The 23484-nt window shown below is 35.0% G+C and overlaps 5 protein-coding genes across 8 annotated transcripts; 4 read left to right on the top strand and 1 right to left on the bottom strand.

Moving 5' to 3' along the window:
- The first annotated feature begins 1079 nt into the window (after nt 1-1079).
- Nucleotides 1080-7307, top strand: LOC140885142 (casein kinase 1-like protein 11). 2 transcript variants are annotated; one of them, XM_073292075.1, is made up of 14 exons: nt 1080-1587; nt 1686-1726; nt 2354-2423; nt 2995-3143; nt 3236-3331; nt 4229-4299; nt 4808-4869; nt 4976-5039; nt 5140-5224; nt 5450-5576; nt 5651-5724; nt 5818-5875; nt 6473-6606; nt 6764-7307. In XM_073292075.1, the coding sequence occupies exons 1-14, from the start codon at nt 1512-1514 to the stop codon at nt 7043-7045; spliced, it is 1389 nt and encodes a 462-aa protein (XP_073148176.1). In that variant the 5' UTR covers nt 1080-1511; the 3' UTR covers nt 7046-7307. The 2 variants fall into 2 exon arrangements, with proteins under 2 accessions (XP_073148176.1, XP_073148177.1); XM_073292076.1 differs by lacking the exons at nt 1080-1587; nt 1686-1726; nt 2354-2423 and adding an exon at nt 2650-2853.
- Nucleotides 7308-7848: 541 nt separating this feature from the next.
- On the bottom strand, nt 7849-9629 carry LOC140883847 (large ribosomal subunit protein eL14z-like). The gene is made up of 5 exons (XM_073290446.1): nt 9513-9629; nt 9300-9401; nt 8365-8494; nt 8160-8272; nt 7849-7987 (listed from the first exon to the last, which is right to left on the bottom strand). Exons 1-5 carry the CDS (start codon nt 9513-9515, stop codon nt 7931-7933), a joined length of 405 nt encoding a protein of 134 aa, XP_073146547.1. The 5' UTR covers nt 9516-9629; the 3' UTR covers nt 7849-7930.
- Nucleotides 9630-9759: 130 nt separating this feature from the next.
- Nucleotides 9760-12789, top strand: LOC140883330 (glycolipid transfer protein 1). The gene is made up of 7 exons (XM_073289758.1): nt 9760-9898; nt 11106-11241; nt 11446-11501; nt 11642-11772; nt 11933-12068; nt 12274-12405; nt 12499-12789. Exons 2-7 carry the CDS (start codon nt 11124-11126, stop codon nt 12532-12534), a joined length of 609 nt encoding a protein of 202 aa, XP_073145859.1. The 5' UTR covers nt 9760-9898; nt 11106-11123; the 3' UTR covers nt 12535-12789.
- A 1182-nt stretch (nt 12790-13971) lies between these two features.
- LOC140884725 (CRIB domain-containing protein RIC6-like) lies at nt 13972-15765 on the top strand. The gene is made up of 4 exons (XM_073291571.1): nt 13972-14293; nt 14556-14656; nt 14772-14871; nt 14969-15765. The coding sequence occupies exons 1-4, from the start codon at nt 14194-14196 to the stop codon at nt 15421-15423; spliced, it is 756 nt and encodes a 251-aa protein (XP_073147672.1). The 5' UTR covers nt 13972-14193; the 3' UTR covers nt 15424-15765.
- A 2559-nt stretch (nt 15766-18324) lies between these two features.
- On the top strand, nt 18325-23329 carry LOC140881509 (glutathione gamma-glutamylcysteinyltransferase 1). 3 transcript variants are annotated; one of them, XM_073286879.1, is made up of 9 exons: nt 18325-18474; nt 19305-19461; nt 20214-20452; nt 20893-21056; nt 21372-21423; nt 21862-22089; nt 22190-22702; nt 22822-22891; nt 23033-23329. In XM_073286879.1, exons 1-9 carry the CDS (start codon nt 18400-18402, stop codon nt 23086-23088), a joined length of 1554 nt encoding a protein of 517 aa, XP_073142980.1. In that variant the 5' UTR covers nt 18325-18399; the 3' UTR covers nt 23089-23329. The 3 variants fall into 3 exon arrangements, with proteins under 3 accessions (XP_073142980.1, XP_073142981.1, XP_073142982.1); XM_073286881.1 differs by having other exon boundaries at nt 18334-18469; XM_073286880.1 differs by having other exon boundaries at nt 22822-23329.
- The last annotated feature ends 155 nt before the right edge of the window (nt 23330-23484 follow it).

The raw sequence follows: 23484 nt of genomic DNA, 5'->3' as shown, positions 1-23484 counted from the left end.
GTTTCTTGGTGTAATATATTGGCAATCTGGCCACAGCTCTGGGGTCCGCGACCATAATCATGGTCTTCTCTCCACCTAGAAAAGGGAGTTTTTGTCCTCCCAGAGATGATAAAAACTTGTATATATGTCTGGTGGTCCAAGGTTCTATCCCTGTGGAGGGCAAAAACTCTCTTCCAGGTGGGAGAAGACCATGAATATGGTCGCGGGCCAGATTATATCTCATTAATGTTCAAACCATCTCAATAAAATCGTATTAAATATATAATTATCATATGCTAACAAAACAATATATATTTAAAAAAAACTATCAAACACAAAATTTTAATTATGTATATGTGAGTATCGCATGCCAAAAGTACTTAGGCTCCGCTCCGTATGGACAAGTACTTATAAAACGTTTTTATAAAAGTGTTTTTTAAAAAATATTTATGAAATGTTTCAAAAGTTGTTTTTTAGAATAAATATGTATTTGAACAATTATTCTATATAAATATTTTAACATTTCAAAGTAATGTTAATTCTTAACTTCTATAGTTCCATTTTAAAAATATCTAAAAATATTTATCAATTATTCTTTAAAAACTATACTTGTAAAACACTTTCTAAAAAATCTTTTATAAAAATCTTTTCCAAACATGTAGTTTAAGTTTTTTTCACTTGCAAAAACACAAAAAAAAATTTAAAATACACCTCCAAACAAAACCGTAGTATCTCGTTAAACTTTCGACAATAAAATTAATATTCGTTTAACCATCGAATCATGATTATTATTTATTACAGTGTGATCTTATATTATATCTTATACTTCCTCTGTTCCAATTATATTGTCCACGTTTTTTTTTTGTCCCAAATATATAGTCATATACTATATTTAGTAATATTTTTTTACATTTCTTTATTAATATACCTCTATTAACTACATCTTGAAAATTGTATAATTATTTTTTAATACATTAAATAGGAATAAAATAGAAATTTCCCAATAAATTTTTGTTAATTCTTGTGAAAATTAAAACAAGAGACCGTATATGTGGAGTATTATATATCATCAACCTCTGATATCCCCACAGCTTATTCCATATAAGTAATAATCTGTTATTAATCTCTCGCTCTCTCTCGCATCCCTCAAATTTCTCCTTGCAAAAAGAATGAAATGAAATTTACACCTTATGTTGATCGATCTTGTTTCGAGCAAATTCATCTAGGATTATTGATGACTCTGTGAATTGTGGATATCTAGCTCAGGGTTTGTATTCTTGTCTGGGATGTAGTTCGGGGAAAAGGAGCAGTATTGTCTCTTGATTGATGTTCTTTTGTTTGATTTCTGGGATCCAATATTGAACCCACCCTTAGTCCTCCTGTTTCTCGAATTGTCTTGGCTTTCTGCGAATATTTCATCTCTGCTGTTGGTTGAGATTTCGGGTTTAATAATATCGATCAAGATTGTAAATTGGAGCGGTTTTAAAGTGGAACTGTTGGAATTGGGGACTTAATTATTTGAATCGATTGCCATGGATCATGTCGTGGGTGGAAAATTTAAGCTTGGGAGAAAAATTGGGAGTGGTTCATTCGGTGAACTTTATTTAGGTACTTAATTCTAGTTTCGGTAATGAACATTTTGGAATCTTGTCTATGGTTGATCTCTTTGGTGTCTTAAAAGAGTATTTTTCCTTAATAAATTGTAGGAGTGAATATACCGAATGGAGAAGAAGTAGCCGTGAAGTTGGTAAGCTTCCTTGTTTATTACAGTGTCTTCCTTTTGACCATCCTCTTTGTTGTAATGAAGTTTGGAGCAAGGGAATCACATAGATTGATTAATATCAAAGATGAAATTTTTAATGATTACCTTTGAAATCTTGGATCTATGTTTTTCTCTACCCCATGATCTCTTGTTAGTTTAGAAGCTGTATATAGGAAGTCCGGACGTTTGAACCACCAAATCTATGGAATCAACCTTTATTTCCAAGGAGAGTTTGTCGATAAATTTTTTTTTTCCTTGTGGAAACTGGATTAAAAACATATTGATGTCCGTACCACCACACCAAATTTGAACTAATGTAGCTCAGCAAACTTTACCGTGCTGACATAAAAAAACCAGTTAGTATTTTATCAAGGAAAAACTAGCGGCCATGTATTATCTGATGTTGAAGAGTCACAATCTTATGCAGCTCATTTTAATTAGCTATTTTACCTGCTTTGCATTAGCTCCTCTACAACTTATTTTATTTTTAAGATTTTTTTCAATAAGCTTGGTGTTTGTCGGCAAAAAGTTGACACGATGTGTGTTGATGCTACTTTCATAAGTAAGATATAGTTGCCACTTTGATCTTTATCATATTACCATGCTTTCCAGGAATCAGTGAAAACCAAACACCCTCAACTTCATTACGAATCAAAAATTTATATGCTTCTCCAAGGAGGAAGTAAGTTGCTCTATCACTAGTACAAATTCACGTAAATAGATAGATTCTTGTAAGATATCAAGTTCTGGAGATACATTTTGAAATAACCATGATTTGATCACTGTAGACTAAGTATTGTTAACATTATTATGTACTTTTATCGTTTTACTCATGTCTCAGTGAATTATCATTTTGAGATATTGTTACGAGTGCTTAACCTGTTTTTTGGTCGTATAATCTGAAGCAGGCACTTCTTAAGTATAATCTACTTTCAATGCACAAAAGTCGATTTTCGTGTTAGGTTTTCTCTAGTGGGGTTTTAAAGGGCTAAGGAGGTGAAGTGGGATGCGTGTGATTATATATTGAAATCACTGCACTTTTTGGTTCTCAAGAGGATTGAAACTTCGACCCTTCTTCATCCTTTGTTTTTCTCTGGGTTTGGGACTTGGAAGTATGCATCTTAACCTCATGCAGATTGCATATTAATACGATGATCATTTTATTGAAATGATTCTCGTATGAAGTATGAATGCTATTGAATTCACTTGTATCTAGTGAATCTAATTTTATGACACTTTCTGTTGTCATGTAGCTGGTGTTCCCAACCTGAAATGGTTTGGAGTCGAGGGTGAATACAATGTCATGGTCATAGATCTTCTGGGACCAAGTCTGGAAGATCTCTTTAATTATTGTAATAGGAAGTTCTCCTTGAAAACAGTATTAATGCTCGCAGATCAACTAGTAAGTAATTGGAAAAGTTGAAAGTCTTTTCTTTAGGTTACTAATGTATCTATGAACTTTCTAGTTTATGTAATATTGTAAATTACTTTCAGATTAATAGAGTTGAGTACATGCATTCTAGAGGTTTTCTTCACCGTGATATAAAGCCTGACAATTTTTTGATGGGATTAGGGCGCAAAGCAAATCAGGTATGTTTTTCTATCACTGTCAGTCTTGAAAGTGTTTTGATGGGCTTCCGCTGGTAGTTCTGCTGCTCCATCTGTTCCCCTTCGAATATGGAACATTAGAATTGTTAAAAAATGGATATAATCGACCATTTTCCACACACAACAATGAATGATGGATAAAGAACATTGAATACACTCTTAACTGTGTTTGGAGTCGAGGATTTGCACATGATTTGGTGGGATTTGGAATTATAAATACCTTTTTGGTGTTTGGTAAAATGAGATTTCGAAATGGGATTGGTATTAGATGGAATTTCATGGTATTTCATTTAACTTAATGAAGTTCTTATGAAATTGATCGGATTTCGTGGGATTTCATAGGATTTGGGTTTAAAAAATAGTTTTTTTTTTTCCAAAAAATTATATTACATTACTTACTCATAAATTTCAAGTCTTCTTTACAAATTTTACAAAATACCATTTATTAAAAAATTTATATTATCAATAAACGTTGTTATATTTAAAATTTTTACCAAACACCAAAATGGGATTCCAATTCCATGGATTTAAAATCCAATTCCAATTCTAATTCCAAATCCGATTCCAAATTCCAATTTTTAGGCATCCAAACACACTAACTACTGCAATGGATCAATTTCAGTTTTAAGTTGAGGTGTAAATTGTGAAGCTATAAGATCCATTGCATTTGGTTTCTTTGCTAGGATTTTTTTGTTTAGCTTATTCTTTGAATAATTGACAAGAAAATGTCTTTCCTGTCATTCCAAACTAGTGGCTATCTTCACTTTTGCTTTTGTGGATGTTAAATACTAATGATGCAGTACAATTGATGTGTTCACCTCATTGCTTTTGGCATGGTGTTGATATCATTTTTATTGATGCTTGAGGTAATTGTTGCAGGTCTACATCATTGATTTTGGTCTTGCCAAAAAATATAGGGATCTACAGACCCATAAGCACATACCCTACAGGTGCCTTTCCAATGAATTTTGAATATGAAAAGTGTTCATCGATTTTCTTTTTCGTAATTTGTGATATCTTATGTCGATTTTTGTCAAGCTATCATGTGTTGTTGATTGTCAATTAACCCTTTGTTTATTCGACGACTCTGACTGAGAGTATATTCTGAACTTTTTAAGACCTAAATGGTGCATTGGTGCCTAGTCTGGTAATTCCGCTTGGTTTTTGGTTTTAAGGCTTACAAGGATAGTTTAACATCATTCACTTTCATGCCATGGTTCCATCATACTCGAGATGTGACAAAAGCATGAGTTGAACACACTTCTTTGTAGCCATTAGACTACTTCCTTGGTGAGTTTATGAATTTTGCGGTTATGATCCCATGGAGTTTCATGAGTGTTAACTATGTCAGACGGTGATGGTTTGCTCTTATAATGTGGTCACGTTCATCTGAGAGTTTCTTGCAATTTAGCTAACTTGGATATAATAATTGATGAATTTCTTCACCTCTTATTTTAGGGAAAACAAGAACCTAACTGGCACTGCTCGCTATGCTAGTGTCAATACACATCTTGGTGTTGGTAAGTGATGCATCATATGAGTGTTCCCTATCCAGAAAGTAGGTTTTCTTAGCGGGTTATACGATTTATTTTCCTTTATCTGTTTTTGATTTAATTATGATTGCAGAACAAAGCCGAAGAGATGATTTGGAATCCCTTGGTTATGTCCTAATGTATTTTCTTAGAGGAAGGTTGGTTGAACATGTGGGATTTTGGCCATGTATAGTTTTATATATCTCTGACATTATCACGAATCTTTTTATCCTGTACTCACTAGGAAATGTTTTCTAGTCTTCCCTGGCAGGGACTCAAAGCTGGCACCAAAAAGCAGAAATACGACAAGATTAGTGAAAAGAAAATGTTGACTCCTATCGAGGTTAAAAAATTTATGTATAATTTGTATTCTTTTCCATGGTGGTGTCATGTTTGAAACATATGTTCTAGGGTTAAGATTTGACTTGAAAACAGCAGAAACCTTGCTAGTTTTATTTGCATAACCTGTTACCTGATTATATCATTTTGGCCAGTGTCCCTCCTGGATTCTTTGGTTTTCTTCATTATAACAGTTGCTGCAAGTTCATTCGAGTTGCATTTACTACAGGTGTTGTGCAAATCATATCCATCAGAGTTCATATCATATTTTCATTATTGCCGATCCTTAAGATTTGAAGACAAACCGGATTATTCTTACTTGAAAAGGCTCTTCCGGGACTTATTTATTCGTGAAGGTACTGAAAGTTTTAGCTGTCATTTGTTAAGGATTTCCAGTTTTTGGCAATTACAGTTAGCAATTTTTGTGTAGGTTACCAATTCGACTATGTATTTGATTGGACCGTCTTGAAATATCCTCACATTGGTGTCAGTTCCAGAGCAAGAGTGAGTGCTTGATTATTTTTAAGCTGGTTGTACCTTTTTTTTTTCCGGTTGTAATAATTTTAGTAAATGGTGTAATCTTCCATTCTTCTGCAGAATCCCACTGGCAATGCAGTTGCTGAAACGTCTGGTGAAAGACTAGTAAGAACTTCAGGTATCTCACTTTCACCAAAATGAGCTCCCTAGCATGTAAATTTCTTGATTATTTTTTCTCACATATATCTTTATCTTTACTATATTATAATTGTCGAGCACCTTATACTAACCAATTTGATGTGTCAATACGATACCAAAGTTTCTTTACAATTTTGACCTTGCATAATATCTGTTACGTAACTTGTGGGGCGTATTAGTGATTTTCGTACCTCTTTCCAACTTCTTCCAATTTTTTAAATAATTTCTCCGTATTTTATCTCATAGTTTAAACTATCTTAATAAACTTGTATCTAATAAATAACTATCATATCCTAATAAAGTATTTCTTTATCAATGTTTCTTACAAATTTTTAAATGATCACATAATCCATAACATAGAAATTATTATCAAAAGCTATTTTTTTTAAAAAAAATTCATTTTGAAATAATCTTTATACCTTTTACACAAATTCTTAATGCCAAAAATATTTAATATATATGTACGCATCGAGTGCTAAGACTAAGCAACTTAAAAATATATCCTGAATCATTGAACCATATTAAATTTTTAAATGTTGAATTTAGAGCTTGATCGATATTTTTATGTTTTGTTCAGTTGGGCAAGATATTCGAGATAGAGTTTCAGGCGCGGTTGAAGCTTTCTCTAGAAGAAATGTTTCAGGATCCGGACGACATGGTGAACATTCAAGAAACAGAACATCAGAAGGCGTGCCTTCATCCAAGGATGTGGTATTTGCTCTTTACCCTTTCCCATTAAGAATCGATCATCAAGATTTGAGAGAACTGCTTCTGCTTCTTGATATTTGTAGCAGATGGTTAATATGCTATAAATTGTGGCTCCATTTGATATTTTGGATCTTTTTTTCTGGTCTATCATTTTCTGCAGCAACCCGACTCAGAAAAAGTTCGTAGTTCGCGAAATGGCAACTCTTCTAAGAAGGCAGTTGTTTCGACCACGAGACCAGGTTCCTCTGGTGATCTCAGTAACTGGCAATCAAGCAGGCTGGTTTCGGGCAATGGTCGTATATCTACAACACAAAGACTTCAGTCTGGAACCGGCATGGAACTCAAGCCGTCATCTTTCTCTCGCTCAGCAGCTGCAGTAACTTCTAAAGCCACTCGGGACGACCCTCTTCGAAGCTTCGAGTTCCTCTCGATCAGGAAGTAAAACCTGTGAGTGCGTTATATTTGGTAAGATAAGTAAATGTGGAGCGCATTCTCTGTGTAAATGTAAAATGCTTGCATCGACACATGTATACATCACACTTTCAATTGTATTTTCTTGATCAGGTTTTTGTTGTAGAATCTTATATGTTGTAATGCTTACGGTGTACTACCCTTCCAAGGAATTGATGAGTTCTATGCGGCACTTCAATATTTGTGCAAGACAATATATTGTTTCTGTATGAAGGAACAGCTTTATTAACAAACCGATAATCTTATGCAATATTTAGTTTATTTGAGCGTTGATTTTTTGGGTAAATGTTTCAAAACAAGAATTTAACACATGATGAAAACTTTCATTAAAATAATAATGATTGCATTGATATATAATTAAAGGAGAACTTATCTTTGATATAAATTAAAATATCCAATTTTATACCCATTTTACAAAATCAATTACATTCTTTTAAACCCAGACTAATCTACGAGTTTATCCATTGAGATGCAAATGAAACAAGTCAGATTCACAAAATTCTGAGTCATTATTAACTCAAAATAAGCTCAGAACTAATTTTAATTTAACCCGAATATTTTTGTATTATTATCATATGTTTAAGATATGGTTGGCTTGTTGGACCGTATAAATAAAATTTAATACTACACTCAGTTGAGACAAACGTATAAGCAAAGTTAATAGTAAATAACAAAAAAACAACTAATATCATATGGCCAGAATTTTATGATATCCCATACAAAATTTGTTCCAAATAGCTCAAAGGAAAATAAGTAACTGCAAGCTTTTCTGTAGTTCAACAACACAGAAACCTGCACAATAAACTGATGCATCTTCCAAAATCTTGGGAGAAATCGGAAAATCCAAAAATGAACTTCAGGCTGCACTCTCTTTCTTAAGCTTGGCAAGTTCCTGCCTGACAACACCAGCCCTCTGCAGTTTCAAACAGGCTATCAAACTTTGAAAGCAAAGTACTAGTATATGATGAAAATCAACATATATTATGCAATCATGCAGAAGATGGCGATGCTAGAGGTACACGATGAGATAATAACTGCCTAACCTGATATGAAGTAAATAAAAAATATAGGATCGTATAACACACCTTGATTTTGGCCAGCATTAACTTGAACCTATCAAAATCATTAAGAGCAGCTCTTCTCTTTTGTACAATCAACTTCCGACCCCATGAGCTGCTCTCCCACTTGTTCTTGACATCTGCAAGATGAGTCAGAAAGGGCATCCATTTTTATTTGCCTATACATGCAGTAGTCAATGTGCAATGAGGTTTTCTAAATCTATAAACCCACCGGCAGCTTCCATGGCAGCTATAAGGGTCTTCTTCTTGGGAACCCTTTTAATATCGATTTTTATGTCTGTGAGGGAAAGCCTCTTGAAGTTCATCTGGCTCCGGACAATGCCAGGAGCATCCACAAGAGCCTGTCATTTGCGCAAATGGCTAAACAACTTAGTACCGTATTTTCATTCAACCGGCAAAGAGCACATCCAGATAGAGATTAAGAGATTGGAAACTAAAATATGCAAACTAAGAAAAATTCAACTATGGCGTTAACATAAAACAGTATTTCAAGATGGTTGTCAATGATTTCATAAGTGCACTTGACTGTCAAGCCAAATCACACTTAAAGAGCCATCCTACAAAACACTTGTTCTTTTTACTCCACCAGGACTAACATTCCACAGACTGTTAAGATAAAATCCGTAAAAAGGCTTTTCATTTGAATCATTGATCAACATGGATAGGACATAGATTCTCCTACCAAGAGAAGATACACTAAAAGCCTCAAGGGCTAACAATTTTCTCAGCCATTGAGCATGTCAAGTGCATGCAGAAAATTAAAAACCATTTGGTCATCTCTCTCCATGTGAATTGTCGACAATCAGATTCCAGAAGCATCCTTTTGCTATCCACAGAACACCAAACGACATTTCTATGATTATCACCCCATCACAAACTAAAATACCCCCTTAGCAAAAATACTGCGCAAATTCGTATCATCACAGTAAGCATATAAATCACAAGATCTACAGCCAAGCAAGTGAGGCAAACAGCACATCACAAAGAGTAAAGTCCCCTAACTGCAAGAACACATAACAACTAACAAATGCTGTGAAAAAAGCATGAACCGAAAAATACATTAATATAAAAAAAAACCAGAAGCAAATGAAAGACAAGCTGCAAATCAGCAAATGGCAGTACAAAATACGAACCGAATAGTCATACCCGGTTCTGGTCGATGACGTCAACGATGACGACAAGCTGCCCGTAGTCCTTCCCGTAATTGACAAGGGCAACCCTTCCGATCTCCACGTACCTCTTGAACGGCTAAACACAAATGACTCAAAATCATCAATTTCCGATACTGTAACAAACAACATGAATTCGTACAAAAATTCACAGACAAAGAAAACGAGTAGTTCTCCGGTGCTTGCTCACCATCTTCGGCGGCGCGTGAACGGACTGCTGAAGGAGTAGAGGATGCAGTCTTCCTCCCAGGGAAGTGCGCCGCTGAAGATTTATACGGATAGGGTTTTATTCGGGCCGGCCCAAACAAAAATTTGGCTTTTCATTGGATTTTGAGGTGGGCTTTGTTTTAGAGTCCCCATTTCTTTTATCTTTCCGTTTTCTTAAGTCCGACCCAAAATAAAGCTCTGGCCTTTCAATTCATTTCTCTTTCTGTTCACATGAAGGCAAACAGAAATATTAAATTTAAATTAAATATAAATATAAGAAAAATAAATGAAACAAAAACTTTCCCAGACCTGTCTAGTCTGGCTTTTTTCTGCCTTCCACTATTGAAATTTGAAAGCTAAAACCTTCAGGTAAGTTCAGATCTCTATCCCGTAAAGCTTTTTGTTGATCAATTCAATTGTGAAGTTTGCTGATGTGATTGCCAATCTGATTCTATTTTTGTTTTTTCCCCCTTGTTTGGGTTTGTGATTGAATGGTGGTTAAAGTTTTTTCTTGATGCTTAACTGCGTTTCAGATTTCTGTGTGATGGCTGAACGATTTTGAAAGTTTCTATTTGAGTTTACTTTTCAGGAAAAATGAGACAAAACTGCTGGTTCCCCTTGTTGAATGCCCACATTTTCCACGGTTTCTATTTCTTTTGGGTTATCTCTGGCTGCAGAAAGATGAGCGTGGCTTGTCCGAATTGCCTCTGGCCTGATGGTTCTGGAGATAATTCAACGATAAATAGAAACTATCCATGGAAAACGAGAGGCTGCAAGGGAGGGGAACTAAATAAAAGAGTATTCGTCTTCTCTTGCACACCCTCTTCCGGGCTGCAAGCATCACTAGCTTTTGCTCTGACTACTTTTTTCTTGGTTGCATAGTGCAAGATTTTATCTTTTGCCACCTTTTGATGATTTATCTGCTACAATTTTGTATTAATATTTTATATTTTTAATCAGTAAAGGTGTTTTCTTTTATGGGTTCGCGCTAGGATTTTCTCGAATTTTCATTTAGACAAAACAATAGAAAAAGTTTTTTGAGTTTTTCAATAAAGGATTCAACAATCTAATGGCTGATTTTGGATGACTGCGACAATAGTTTTAGATGGTCCGTTAGGCTGGTTTGATCTGAATGTGTGCTAGGGTACCTTGTCATTATGAGTGCATACTAAGGACAGAATAATGTTAAAGAGGGACTACTCCTGATGCAGAGGGTTGATTTATGGTGTATTTTTATCTGAAGTATTGCCTTGCAAGCTGTGGGTTGATTTATGATGTATTTTTCTCTGAAGTATTGCCTTGCAAGCTGTGTTTCGTAGTTTGCTTTTTATGGTATTATTTAGAAATGGTATATTTAGGTCCTTTCCATTTTCACGGACATCTGGATCTATTTTGTTTACCCCCCTTCTGCACATTTTATGTATTCGCTGTGTTTCGTAGTTTGCTTTTTATGGTATTATTTAGAAATGGTATATTTAGGTCCTTTCCATTTTCACGGACATCTGGATCTATTTTGTTTACCCCCCTTCTGCACATTTTATGTATTCATCTTTCTAAAATGTGTGATATTCACTAGTGCATTTAAGCAAGAGAGATGGAAGGCACGGTGTTCTCACCTGCATTGGAAGGAATGAAGCACGTGAAGACAGAGGAAGGAGTAATGCTGACAAAGCAATTCTTGGATGTTTGCAAGCTAATTATACCTGTCATAGGTAAACTATGTCGACTCTTGGGGCAGTTCTTTTGCACATTTTGCGTTGTTAGATTATGCAAATATATTGTCTTCAAATCATTTTGTAGGATAATTCTTACCTCATTCAACCATTGTGAAGAATTATCTTGCAAAGTGTCTTCTGGAACACCCAGCAGCATTTAAAATTTTGGTTTTGAATCTTGATTCATGTTTATTTGCTCAGAAAAGTTTGGAGCTGCCATGGCACTTGTCAAATCTGATGTTGGAGGCAATATAACTGTGAGAGATTTTCCCTCCATAGTTAATATATACTAATTGAGGACATGATAATCTTTCTATTGGTCGATTTGCTTTATTCTCAAAGATCTTTTTGTGTGTATCACTTATCATTTGGCATTCACGTTTTCCCATTACTGCAGAGGCTAGAGGACAAGTATACATCCAACCCAACAAAATATAATCACCTGTATAGCATGATACAGGAAGAAGTTGACGCTAAGACTGCTAAAGGCTCATCCAGTTGCACCAATGGTCTGTTGTGGTTGACCAGGTACCATCTCTTTCTATTTGCTCTGCAATTAGCTTTTTGTTCCTCCTATCTGGTGTTTAAATCCATTGAGGCACGTATTCTAACACCTGCAAAGAGCTAAATTCTCACCATGAGCACCTGTGTTATTTGAGAGCAGATCTAAATTGTTCTATATTATCAGGGCCATGGATTTCTTGGTGGAATTGTTTCGGAATTTACTGGAGCATCAAGATTGGGCCATGTCTCTAGCTTGTTCTGATTCCTACACCAAAACCCTGAAAAAGTGGCATGGATGGCTGGCCAGTTCAAGCTTTACGGTATGTACATTCAAATCAGTCTTTCCTGATGCTTTTCGTTGGGATTATTTGTCACCTACAATTGGTTGTTTATGGACGTTTTAACAAAGATATAAACAAAAATTTGGCCATCATGATAAATTAGGTAGTATTGCTAATAGGATTTGCCTTCGTCTAAGTTTCGAATTAGCCCTTCTAACACGCATTCTGAATTAAAACCACACAGATTGCCATGAAGCTCGCTCCTGATAGGAAAAAATTCTTGGATGTCGTAGGTGGCTCTGGTGACATAAATGGTGATATCGAAAAATTTTGCACTACTTTCTCTCCACTTCTTGAAGAGAACCACAAGTTCTTGGTAAGAGCTCTGACTAAGAAAGATCCATTAGTAAAAAGCCTTTGGTCAGCGATACTTGTGGTTGAAATAATGTATATCCTCCCCTTTTGGCAGGCTAGCGTCGGGATGGATGATCTCAAGGCATCTTAAAAAGATTAATGGGAGACCCGAATACTCCCTTTCAATAATTTAATCCGGTTATATTTATATTTTTGGTGGTGCACCGCCCAGCATGTAACATCTGATTCAATAAGTATCTTGTGTTCAAAAGTGTGCTTTGACATGATTATTGACAGTACACACGGGTCTTCTTCGGCATCTATCAAGTTATACCAAGTTTTTGTTTTCTTTAATCATAGTTATACTAAGTTTTTTCGAACTTCATGAGATTGGAATTTTCTTCAAGCCTGTGTTCAAGTTCATGACAACATAACAACACTCGAGTCTAAATCTCCTTTTCCACAATCGAAGTATGCGAATCGAGCCATGGGACGATTTTGTTTTTACACCGGAAGCCTGGAATAGTGCACAATTCGTCAAGTCTTAGCAATGGATTGCTGATATACATACAGGACATCATGGAAAATGCTAGATTTTAGCCAAAAACAATGATGTTGGGGGAGACTTGTTATACACAAGATAAGTTCTACCCAAATCCAAATTTAAAATTATGTATACAGTTGGATCATCGGTCATTAACGAATTTTTCGTTGTACACCATTTGGGTTCCAAAAATTTTGGCACTTAGTAGTGGAAGGCTTCTTAAAGAGTCCTTTCGTGGAAGAAATGAATTCAAAGATAAAGAAAACGTTATGCTTCGATCAAAAAAGACATTAATGCACTCTAAAATTGGGTTCTAAATTGGTGTGATAAAAATGTAGTCACGCCCTAAAAGGTTGCGTGATATAAAAAACAATTTGAAGTCATGCCACTTGAAATTTGTTCATGACCATAAATAAAAAACAATTTGAAGTCATGCCACTTGAAATTTGTTCATGACCATAAAAAAACAGTCAGACACATCAAATTTTATTGGAGATGAGCATGCAATATATAGAAGAAGAGCACCAGAAAAAAAAAAAAAAAAAAACTTTGTACACTATATTGCATGCTCATCTCCAACAAAATCCACACAAGACACATCAAATTTTACAAAGTCTTCATCGTATAAATTCAGATTGTGTTTTTGCGGGTAAATTTGATCTCAATCTTCAAATAAAGGTATACTTATTATTATGTTAAATACTAAATTTTTTGTTGTAATTAGTTGTGAGATGCACGGTGTACAGTGAAAAAATCCAAAATTGTACCACTAAGTAAAATGATCATGAAATTCAAGTGAAGCTATACTTACGGTTTCAACAATGGAAAAATAAAAAAGTGGCAGATTACCCGCCATCCCAGGAACCCCAAGTCTTCGTTACAGCTGTTCTAAATTTAGCATGAATTTACAGTTTTCTTGGAATACATTAATTCCAACCAAAAGTTTCTATGGTGGGCATGCTCTGTCTGTCTTAACGGGCAATGTGGACCAAAGATTTCATTGCCATTGAATAGATGAAAGGTTTCGGTTTGACAGCATTTGCTTTTGGATTGTTGAGTCTTTCTGTTTTGAACATCTTTACGTTTTCGCAAAACAGAGTCAACCACCCCCAAGGAAATCAGATACATATCAATATTATCTCCGATAACCCTCCATCTTGAACCTCAAGAATCCATGTTGTTTCGGTCGCATGGATCGATTTCAAGTATATGAGATATAAAGTCACTGTCTTTCCTTGTAAAGGGTTGGTTTTCTCCACTTAGTCCATGCATGTTCCCTTGAATTGCAGAGAAGAAGAAGATATAAAGATGTCGACTAAGGTGAAGGGCCTTTTGAAAGGCCTAAGATACATTTCCCAGATATTCGGTGAGCGTTTTATCTTTTTCCTTGTACAATGTGTTACACTAGTGTTTGTTTCTTTGCATCTAATTCGCGATGCAAACCATGTATGGCGACCACACCGAATGAACCTTTTTTTTTTTCCAACTCAAGAGTTGGAATTTAATGGTAGTGATTGCACCCGGTGCAGTATAGACGAACCCGTTGAATACCATACTTTTGCAGGGACGACAGATATACTGTTATGAAATAGATGTTAACAAAAAGGAGAACCTTTTTTTTTATGCAGAGGATGAAAAAGAGCCAGAAATGCAGATTGGCTTACCCACAGATGTAAAGCATGTAGCTCACATAGGATGGGATGGACCATCCATTGATTCACCAAGCTGGGTATTCATCTCCTTTTTTTGATCAAAAGCAAGCATTTTGATGCCTTGAGAAAATGTTGCAGCCAGTCTTTTCATATGCTAACTAAATTGGGTCGTTTACCGCGAAATTGGTGCAGATGAAAGATTTTTCATCTCAAACAGGATTCCAGTCCGCGCCGTTGGGCCCTCCTCCAGAAGAACTTGCAGATAACCCTGAAATCAAATGGGTTTCAGCAGGTTCAAATTCTTTTCATATTGATTTGCTCAAAAGAAATTATAAAACCATATATATAACAACTGATATTTTGTTTGCATAAAATATGGTGAATTGTAGATTCAGGGAGAGGCATCAAATCAGCAAATTCTCCACGCAAGGATCTCCCTGAGTTACCAAAATCTTCCAGGCGCCATGCCTCAGCAGACAACAACACAACCGACTCCCCGAGAAAGAAAGACTCATCAACCAAATCAAGACATTCAAGAAGGAATCATTCCAAGGATTCATCAGAAGGTGGCAGCGTCAAGTCCACTCGCCAGCTACAAGAATCGAGCCAAGGAACCAGTTCGCCCTCACGAGACCTCCCCGACATCCCCAAGAAATCGCGTAGAAAGAAGTCCAAGGAGTCTGTCAGCAGCGGTGGATCATCCAAATCAAGATCCAAAGGCTCCAACTCCAATGGACCTGATGCTGCTGGCTCCACGTTAGGAAACACCAGCTTTGGACCGAGTCCTATTCCGAGTATACAAGAAGAAGAGGATGAGAGTAGATTAAAGTCTAGTGGGCATTGATGTTTCTGGGGGATTTCCCTTGATTTTGCTCGTCTCGAACTGAAGTTTTTTTGGCCTAGGTAGCTAGCAACATGTTCACATTCAAGAAATTTATTTTTTTTTTCAGATTGATGGTCTCTCTATAAACCAACTATGAACTCTCTGTTTGTTCAAATTCTGCTATCATCGAGAGGATCTGCTTCCATAGGTGTGCGATGGAATAGAATTCAGAATACGTAGTAGAATATGTAGTACTACTGTCGTTTCTAATGTTATTATTGCCATGAATATGGCATTTTTGGCAAAGAAATGCCTCATTTTCTGTGACAGATATTGAAATAAATTGGTCATCGCTGCATAACATATCAATATCCAAGTTCCCTTGAAATTTATATCGATCAGTAGATTGTTCATAGTATATTTATCACATCTACAAATTGGTATCCAAAGTTCCATGTTTAATATACGAGGTTTTTGGTGATACGGGAGAACGAATTCGATAAAAAAAAATTATCCACCTTTACAATTTAATTAATTTGAATATTTTGTTCGATTGATTTAAATTGAATATATAAACAAATTAAATAGCACGTTAAAGCTCCGTTTGGTACCGTTATTAATAATCTATGTATAAAATTATCCTATCTAATCACACGTTCTTCTCATCATATTATTTATCCATCTATTAATTATAATTTTACATCAATCAAATCATTAATTATTTATCTTACATCAATCAAATCATTGAATTGAAATTACTATATTACCCCTTATAAATAATATTATTTATATTTTTTTATTATTATTAAAAAGATAATATGATAATTTACCATTTTTATATAAAACTTAATCAATCAAATCAAATAAACTATAATATATCAATCAAATCAAATATCCACTATCCTTTTTTATTTATTTTTTATTACATTACATTACTTATTTATATATTATTTATCTCATCACCCGTACCAAACTGAGCCTAAAAAACAAGATAAATATGCTAGAAACATTAATAATGATACCTAAAAAAACATTAATAATGATTCTTTATGGGTAAATTGACTTTAAATCCCTAAACTTAAATTAAAGTTTGAGTTCCGTCCATGTCAAAAAAAAAAATTGTTTACATTCCCTAATCTACAAAAATATGTTTATGCATTTTTTGGCTCCACATGTCTTTTCACGAGTGAACTTAGTACAAAACATTGAAAATATGTACTATTATATGATATTTGAGCACTAATTGGTTTATCTGGTACAAAAGATAAGATTTTGAGTATAAAATCTATATTTACTAATATGAGAACTTGCAACATATGTTTAAGTACTCAAAATCATATATTTGTAAAAGATGTAACATATTTGGTACTCCAATATCATATATTATAACCATATTTTCAATGTTTTGTACCGATTTTTGTCCAAAGAATTAAAATGTGCACTAATATCAATACTTACTTACATGTTTGAGTACTCAAAAATCATTAATTAGTATCATATTTGAAATAGTTGATACTCAAATATCATGTATTCGTACCATATTTTAAATGTTTTATACCGATTTTTATCCGAGAAAAAACATGTGAGCCAGAGAGCGCATAAATTTTATTTTTTTGGATCAGAGAGTGTAAAGATATATATTTTTCTGACAGAAACTGAACACATAAGTTTAAGGATTTAAAACCAATTTACACTTCTTTATTTTATTATGAAAATGCCATTTATACATTCCAAAAAGAAAATGCCATTTATAATGCAAAAAAATTATTACAATATATCTCATCTTGTTCCTCAAATGGTGTTGACGAAGCACTCACTATCATGATTCATGACAATGAATGAGATTCCTTTTTGGGTGGTGGCTTAGGACTTAGGATAATAGATGCCCAAAATTAAATGTATGACGTCTATAATTATTTTTGTAAGTGACAAAATTTGTGTAATACTAATGTCTATGCACAATATATTTTTCCGACTGAAACTATAATTTTAGTTATATATGTGCATACTGTTAAAATATTTCAAATTTTAATCAACTATCTTTGTTTTTGTTTTTTCGTTGTATGATATCGATACAATGTTAAAAGATAAAAACAACAAAAACTCCTATGAGACAGTTTCAAGAGTCATTTTTTTGAGACGAGTCTCTTATATGAGTTATCCATTAAAAATATTACATTTTATGCAAAAAAAAGTATTACTTATTATTAAATATATGAGTAGGGTTGATCCATCTCACATGAGTGTTACTCATGTTAAAATGACATATAAATCTATCAAAAATAACTAAGAATTCGGTTAATTATTTTATTTCATCTTGTAAAAAAAATCAAATAGTTAATATATCTCTACTATTTTATAATAGTTTAGGGGCTTATAAAAACTGTTTTTGAGAACACCAACTTTATTATTTCCTTTTTTGTCATTTCTCTACTATTTGATTTATCACTTTTCAATTGGTTTATTAACCTCCAACTTCTCAGTCTACATCTCACTAATCCACTTCTTATCTTAATCCACAAATCCACGTTGAATTTGAAATCGCTTGCAATTTCTCAACCTTTTTTCCAATCATCTCCCATTTCTCATCATTTTATATAATAAATCTTATTATCATTTTTAAAATTATTCTTACCTCATTTTATTCTAAGCTAACTTTTTCTATGTATATTATAAATTCAAAATAACTCATCTAAATTACATTCATTTATATTTTGATATTGATATTTGTATACTATATGATAACACATACATCGCGTGTTCATAATTGCTAGTATAAAATAATAAATCACTTATCACTAACTAAATGAGTAGTTGTAAAAGGTTACTATTGAAGGAAAGTTCATTTCAGCTGCCTTTTTTGAAAACGGTTTGTTTACGCGGGTTTTGGAAGATATTATTGGGTATATATTATTCTGCCACCCCAAAAAAGAAAAGCTAAAAAAAAAAGATCCAGGGACAGTTACTTGCAGAACCCTAGTCCGAGCTTGAAGAAAAATGGCGATGGCAGGCTTGTACAGGCGTGTACTCCCTTCTCCTCCTGCCATTGATTTTGCTTCTTTTGAAGGCAAGGTATTTCTGTGGTGGTTTTTTTTGTTAATACGATTGGGTTTTTTTTACTCTCTATTTATTGGGGAAAAAGTGAAATGATGCCACGTCTTGTCTTTGCTTTTCAATTTTTTGTTGTTATTGTATAAATCAGGGCTTTATTGATTAGACATTAAATGCTACGTGATTTGAAATTATGCGTACAGTGTGAGGAAGATTAAGATGTAATTACATATGTAGTAGCCAAGAATTTGTTTTTTTTTTTTTTCCGGAAATCTGTACTGGGAGCGACAAAAGATTAGGGAAAGAAAAATTCAGTTTTCAGTGCAAGGATTGAGATTCCATTTGAGAGGCTGATAGATTTCTGGGAATAAGTTTGATGAATTAATCTGTAGGTTATGAGTATGGGATGGGAACGGATTATGTAAAGTGGAGAAATTGATGTTTAAAACTTGAATTTTTAGGAATCTAGGGCTGTTGATGATAATCATACTATGACAATGTGTCAGCAGTTTGTGATCAAAGCTAGGGACACTCAGTTTATTTAGAATGACATGATCACATATTGGGCAGTGATGGATTCGATTTAACATGTTATGATATTATCTTTTAGCTTGTAAAATTAATATTTTTTAGAGTTGTGTAGTTTTAAAGGTTTCGCTCAACATTTTCTGGACAAAATCTGGAATTATTTAACATATTATCTATTAACTGAGGTGGAAGTTCTGGGAATTATCTCCAGACTCCATGGTTGCGTTTCTAAGACATAAGCATGTATGTATGATGATGCCTACAAATGGTCTTCTATATTCCACATTTCTAGTGATGGATCTTTTTCATGGCCTGCACTGCAGAAACTCTTCACAGAGGCCATTCACAATGGTACTATGGAAGGATTTTTCAAGCTGATTTCTTATTTTCAGACGCAATCTGAACCTGCCTATTGTGGTTTGGCTAGCCTTTCAATGGTCTTGAATGCCCTTGCTATTGATCCAGGTAGAAGATGGAAAGGTAACTCATATAAGACGGTGGGCAGGTTTCATGCTAATTCAATCATCATGTTTCACTATGTCAAACTTACTTAAATTAGCATCCTGCAAAGTTCTTTCATTTCATGGTTATATACTTCGGTTTTTTTTAACCAATATGCCCACTTTCAAATTTAATGACCTTGAAAAGATTGGGAGGTACATGATCTTATCTATTGTCTTAGCTACATACTGATGTGGGCTTTTAAGATGGTGGTTTAGTGTCTCAAGGTTTTTGACAGTTGAAACACTAGCGGAATAGCGGATGTATATAATACGAGGTGTTTGACATGGGTTTTAGGAAAGAATGCCATAGATTGGAAAACGATTGCTATTAGCCTATTTGGATCAAAGTGCAACCTTTACCCTTCTATTTAAATAACCTTTGTGGTGTTGGAAATGTCTTAATCTTTGGAAACACTTCTTTTCTCTGTTTCTTGCTTCCATTTACGTGCAGTTTTCTTAAATTATTACTTTGTTACTTGAAAGATGCACACACCGAACACCCTTGTCGCGGTTGAAAATTTCACTTCTCCTGGGAGAATTTGGGGGACAAATTAGAGAGATTGGCACATTTTGCATACAGAAGAGTTCTGTAATTGCTGGGAACATTATAAAATTGTTTTAACTCTGTTTTATCATTCTCCTTTCGTAAACTATTCTAATAATGTGAAATTAACTTCTCCTCCCTGAAATAAAGTTTTGTATCACAAGCCTGTTGAGATTTAATCACAGGGCCTTGGAGATGGTTCGATGAATCGATGTTGGATTGCTGCGAGCCTCTAGAAAAGGTCAAGGACAAAGGTATTCCATTTGGGAAGGTTGTTTGCTTGGCCCATTGTGCTGGAGCTGACGTCAAAGCTTTTCGCACAAATCAGAGCACTTTTGATGAATTTCGGAAGTATGTGATGGAGTGTTCAAGTTCAGATGATTGCCATCTGATTTCATCTTATAACAGAGAAACATTTAACCAGGTGGATATTTTCTTGTTCGATCTTTTTATTTAATCATAATAATCCATATAAAGCCGTAGTTTTTGCTAAGACTTTCATGTTTAATTTTTCGATTTCTTCATTTTGGCCTTTTCCTCTTGAGTTGGCTCCTGCAATCTGAATTTGAGTCTCATTCATTTTGTTACAATTACCATATTTGTTGCTGCCGCTTCCGTACTGCTACATTTGGTGGAAGTTTATTTTTGGGCATATATAATGATGTTTTCAAGACTGTATGCTTGGGAAAATTTAGTTTCCCTGTGTTATAGACAGGCTTTGTCAGATTTTTGGGTAACTGTTGTGTTGGTTATGAGTTCAGTGAATTCCTCTTAGTTCAGTTAGGTTCTGTTATAAATTATAATGTTTTTTTCTTGCTGGTTTCAAGCTTCATATCATTGTAATCTGAATGAGAGTTTTTGTAGACTGGGACAGGTCATTTTTCACCAATTGGGGGATATCATGCTGAACGCGATATGGCCTTGATTCTAGATGTTGCGCGGTTTAAATATCCTCCTCACTGGGTCCCACTTAAGCTTCTTTGGGATGCCATGAATACTATTGACGAAACAACTGGACAACAACGTGGGTATGTCTACTTGCATTTCGTTGAGCATTTTGTTATGGACTATATACAGTTACCTCTAGAAAAATTTCATCTCGTGTTTTTGGTCATTTATTGATATCATTCGCCACCTTAGTGATGGATGGCTGCATAGAAACTAAAGCTGGCAAACTTAACCTCCCATGAAGCCATATATGAAAGCAGTTAATGTATCTGCTGGAAGCCTTCGGCTTTCAGACAATTGGCAATAGGTTGCAGTTTGGCATGCACTCACTTACGTATTTGATTAGATGCCTTTGTCTCTCTGCATGTCCCCATTGACTTGGCATATGGTTTCAGGTTCATGCTCGTGTCGAGGCATCAGAGAGAACCGGCTTTGCTGTATACCCTGGTATGATCCAAATAACGCTATTACTAACAACCCTCATAAGCAGAATTATGATTATTTATTTTCTTTTGTATTTCAGAAAAGGTAGTCACATGGGTGAAATGATTTGGATAAAAAGAACTCTGCAAATCTCCGGTTAACTAATTCATTTGTGGTTGCACCATTGGTTGCTTGGTGTGTTTGCTTCATGGGTTTCAAACTGACCAAACATGAATTGATGTGATGATGCCTGATGAATAATTTTTGCGTCAATATTTTTGTCAATTTTAATCCACCGACACATCAAGTTTCACATAGTTGTTGCTCCAATCTACTATTGCTGTGGGTGAAAAATGAATGTTTTCACTTATAGGACTTTAATAGTCTATATTGTTTGGTCACATCCTACCTTGGTTCCTTTAGCTTCCCGATTGTGTTTACAGTTGGATAACTGCCTTGCAGAGCTGCAAGGATGAGAGTTGGACCAGGACTGCAAAATATTTGATGGATGATGTTCCAATGCTGTTAAGTGCAAATACTGAGAAGGATGTCAAGAATGTTCTCTCCACAGTTGTCACGTCTCTCCCTTCAAATTTTTCTGAGTTTATTAAGTGGGTTGCTGAGGTTCGCAGAAGAGAGGATGGTGATCAAGGTTTAAGTCAAGAGGAAAAAGGAAGGCTTGCTATCAAGGTGAAACCAAAGGAACCCTTTGCTCACAGAGAGTTGTGCTCAGTATTTAATGTATGTATGGTGTTTTAATTTTCTACTACCCATACAATTTTTTTTTCAGGGAGAGGTGTTGAAACAAGTGCAAGAAACTGGCCTTTATAAGATGGTGACGGATCTTTTATCTACAGAAAAACTTGTCTGCCAGTTTAACCAAACTTCAGATCCGTGGGATAGTTTGCCAAATATTGCTGCTACTGTTTGCTGCCAAGGGGCTGGAATATTTGCTGGGATATCTGGTTCGTCAAATAGGTTTTGCTGTCGGGAAACGTGTGTAAGATGTTACAGGGCTACTAATGGCGTCAAGCCTGTTACAGTAGTGTCTGGTACAGTGGTCAATGGCAATGGAGAGCATGGAGTTGATATGCTGGTGCCATCATCTCAAACTGAGGCTAGCAGCTGCCCTTCTGGCTCGTGTGGTTACTCTGGTATGCATCCAGCAAGTAATGATGTCTTGACGGCCCTTTTACTTGCATTACCCCCTGAAACATGGTCTGGTATCAAAGACGAGACGGTTTCACAGGAAATATTTGGCTTAGTTTCAACAGATAGCCTTCCTCCACTACTTCAAGGAGAGGTATTTTGTGAATTTCACCTCTTGTTTTTTCTACACTCCTCGTGGCCAAATCTTCTGAGAGGATGGCTTCTTTTGGAAAAAAAGTACTAGTTTTTTTTTTGTCCCTTTTCATGTTGCAGATTATTCACTTGAGAGGTCAGCTACTTATGCTGAAGCGATGCAATGATAACAAGGTAGAAGAGGATCTAGGTGCTCCCCCAATCTAACTATTCTCTTTAGTTTTGTTTTTATATACTTTATATTCTACACATCGTATTGTAAGAAAATATGAACAAATTCTAGACGGGATAACAAGCTCTCAAGAGTACTGTAATGTTTTCAACGATATAGGTAGCATTGCATTGAGTAGCTGTAGGTGTACCTCTCAGGGCGCAAATTCTTTCTAGATGATGCATAAGAGATTGAACTCGAAAAGAAAGAGCAAATAGACAGAGAATACAATGTGCCTCAAAGAGGAGTCTTCTCTGTTGGGGGGGTGGCAAGCGCACTTGTAAATGAACATTGAGGTTGAACTTTGTTGACCTGGCAGGATTATAAATTGATAATTCTGCCCTGCAATTATGGGTGTGCTATGATAGAATGAGAAACAATCATTGATAAATAATGCCATGGACTCATATTTCATGCAAGTGATTTATTTATTTATTTTTTCTCCCTCTCACTCCGTCTCTTCCGCTCACTTTCTCTAACAAACTCAAATTCATTCGTTTGTTCTCCCTCTCACTCCGTCTCTTCCGCACACTTTCTCTAACAGTTATTGGGCATAACTGTGTATATTAACA

Source organism: Henckelia pumila, chromosome 2 (genome assembly GCF_033568475.1).
Source record: "Henckelia pumila isolate YLH828 chromosome 2, ASM3356847v2, whole genome shotgun sequence".
NCBI classification, from domain to species: Eukaryota; Viridiplantae; Streptophyta; class Magnoliopsida; order Lamiales; family Gesneriaceae; genus Henckelia; species Henckelia pumila.
The sequence above is the reverse complement of the archived record's forward strand: the minus strand, read 5'-3'. Positions and strand labels throughout refer to the sequence as shown.

Coding starts and splice junctions, on each gene's coding strand:
- LOC140883847 (XM_073290446.1), bottom strand. Junction 8,273..8,364: donor AGCTGCCATGGAAGCTGCCG/GTGGGTTTATAG, acceptor CTCATCTTGCAG/ATGTCAAGAACAAGTGGGAG. Junction 7,988..8,159: donor TAATGCTGGCCAAAATCAAG/GTGTGTTATACG, acceptor TTGAAACTGCAG/AGGGCTGGTGTTGTCAGGCA.
- LOC140885142 (XM_073292075.1), top strand. CDS start 1,512: ATGGATCATGTCGTGGGTGGAAAATTTAAGCTTGGGAGAAAAATTGGG. Junction 5,040..5,139: donor ATGTATTTTCTTAGAGGAAG/GTTGGTTGAACA, acceptor AATGTTTTCTAG/TCTTCCCTGGCAGGGACTCA. Junction 5,225..5,449: donor AAATGTTGACTCCTATCGAG/GTTAAAAAATTT, acceptor CATTTACTACAG/GTGTTGTGCAAATCATATCC.
- LOC140884725 (XM_073291571.1), top strand. CDS start 14,194: ATGCATGTTCCCTTGAATTGCAGAGAAGAAGAAGATATAAAGATGTCG. Junction 14,294..14,555: donor ATACATTTCCCAGATATTCG/GTGAGCGTTTTA, acceptor TTTTTTATGCAG/AGGATGAAAAAGAGCCAGAA. Junction 14,872..14,968: donor AATCAAATGGGTTTCAGCAG/GTTCAAATTCTT, acceptor GGTGAATTGTAG/ATTCAGGGAGAGGCATCAAA.
- LOC140883330 (XM_073289758.1), top strand. CDS start 11,124: ATGGAAGGCACGGTGTTCTCACCTGCATTGGAAGGAATGAAGCACGTG. Junction 11,502..11,641: donor ATGTTGGAGGCAATATAACT/GTGAGAGATTTT, acceptor CCATTACTGCAG/AGGCTAGAGGACAAGTATAC. Junction 12,069..12,273: donor TGGCCAGTTCAAGCTTTACG/GTATGTACATTC, acceptor AAAACCACACAG/ATTGCCATGAAGCTCGCTCC.
- LOC140881509 (XM_073286879.1), top strand. CDS start 18,400: ATGGCGATGGCAGGCTTGTACAGGCGTGTACTCCCTTCTCCTCCTGCC. Junction 22,090..22,189: donor AAGGAAGGCTTGCTATCAAG/GTGAAACCAAAG, acceptor TTTTTTTTTCAG/GGAGAGGTGTTGAAACAAGT. Junction 22,892..23,032: donor CAAGGTAGAAGAGGATCTAG/GTGCTCCCCCAA, acceptor TCAACGATATAG/GTAGCATTGCATTGAGTAGC.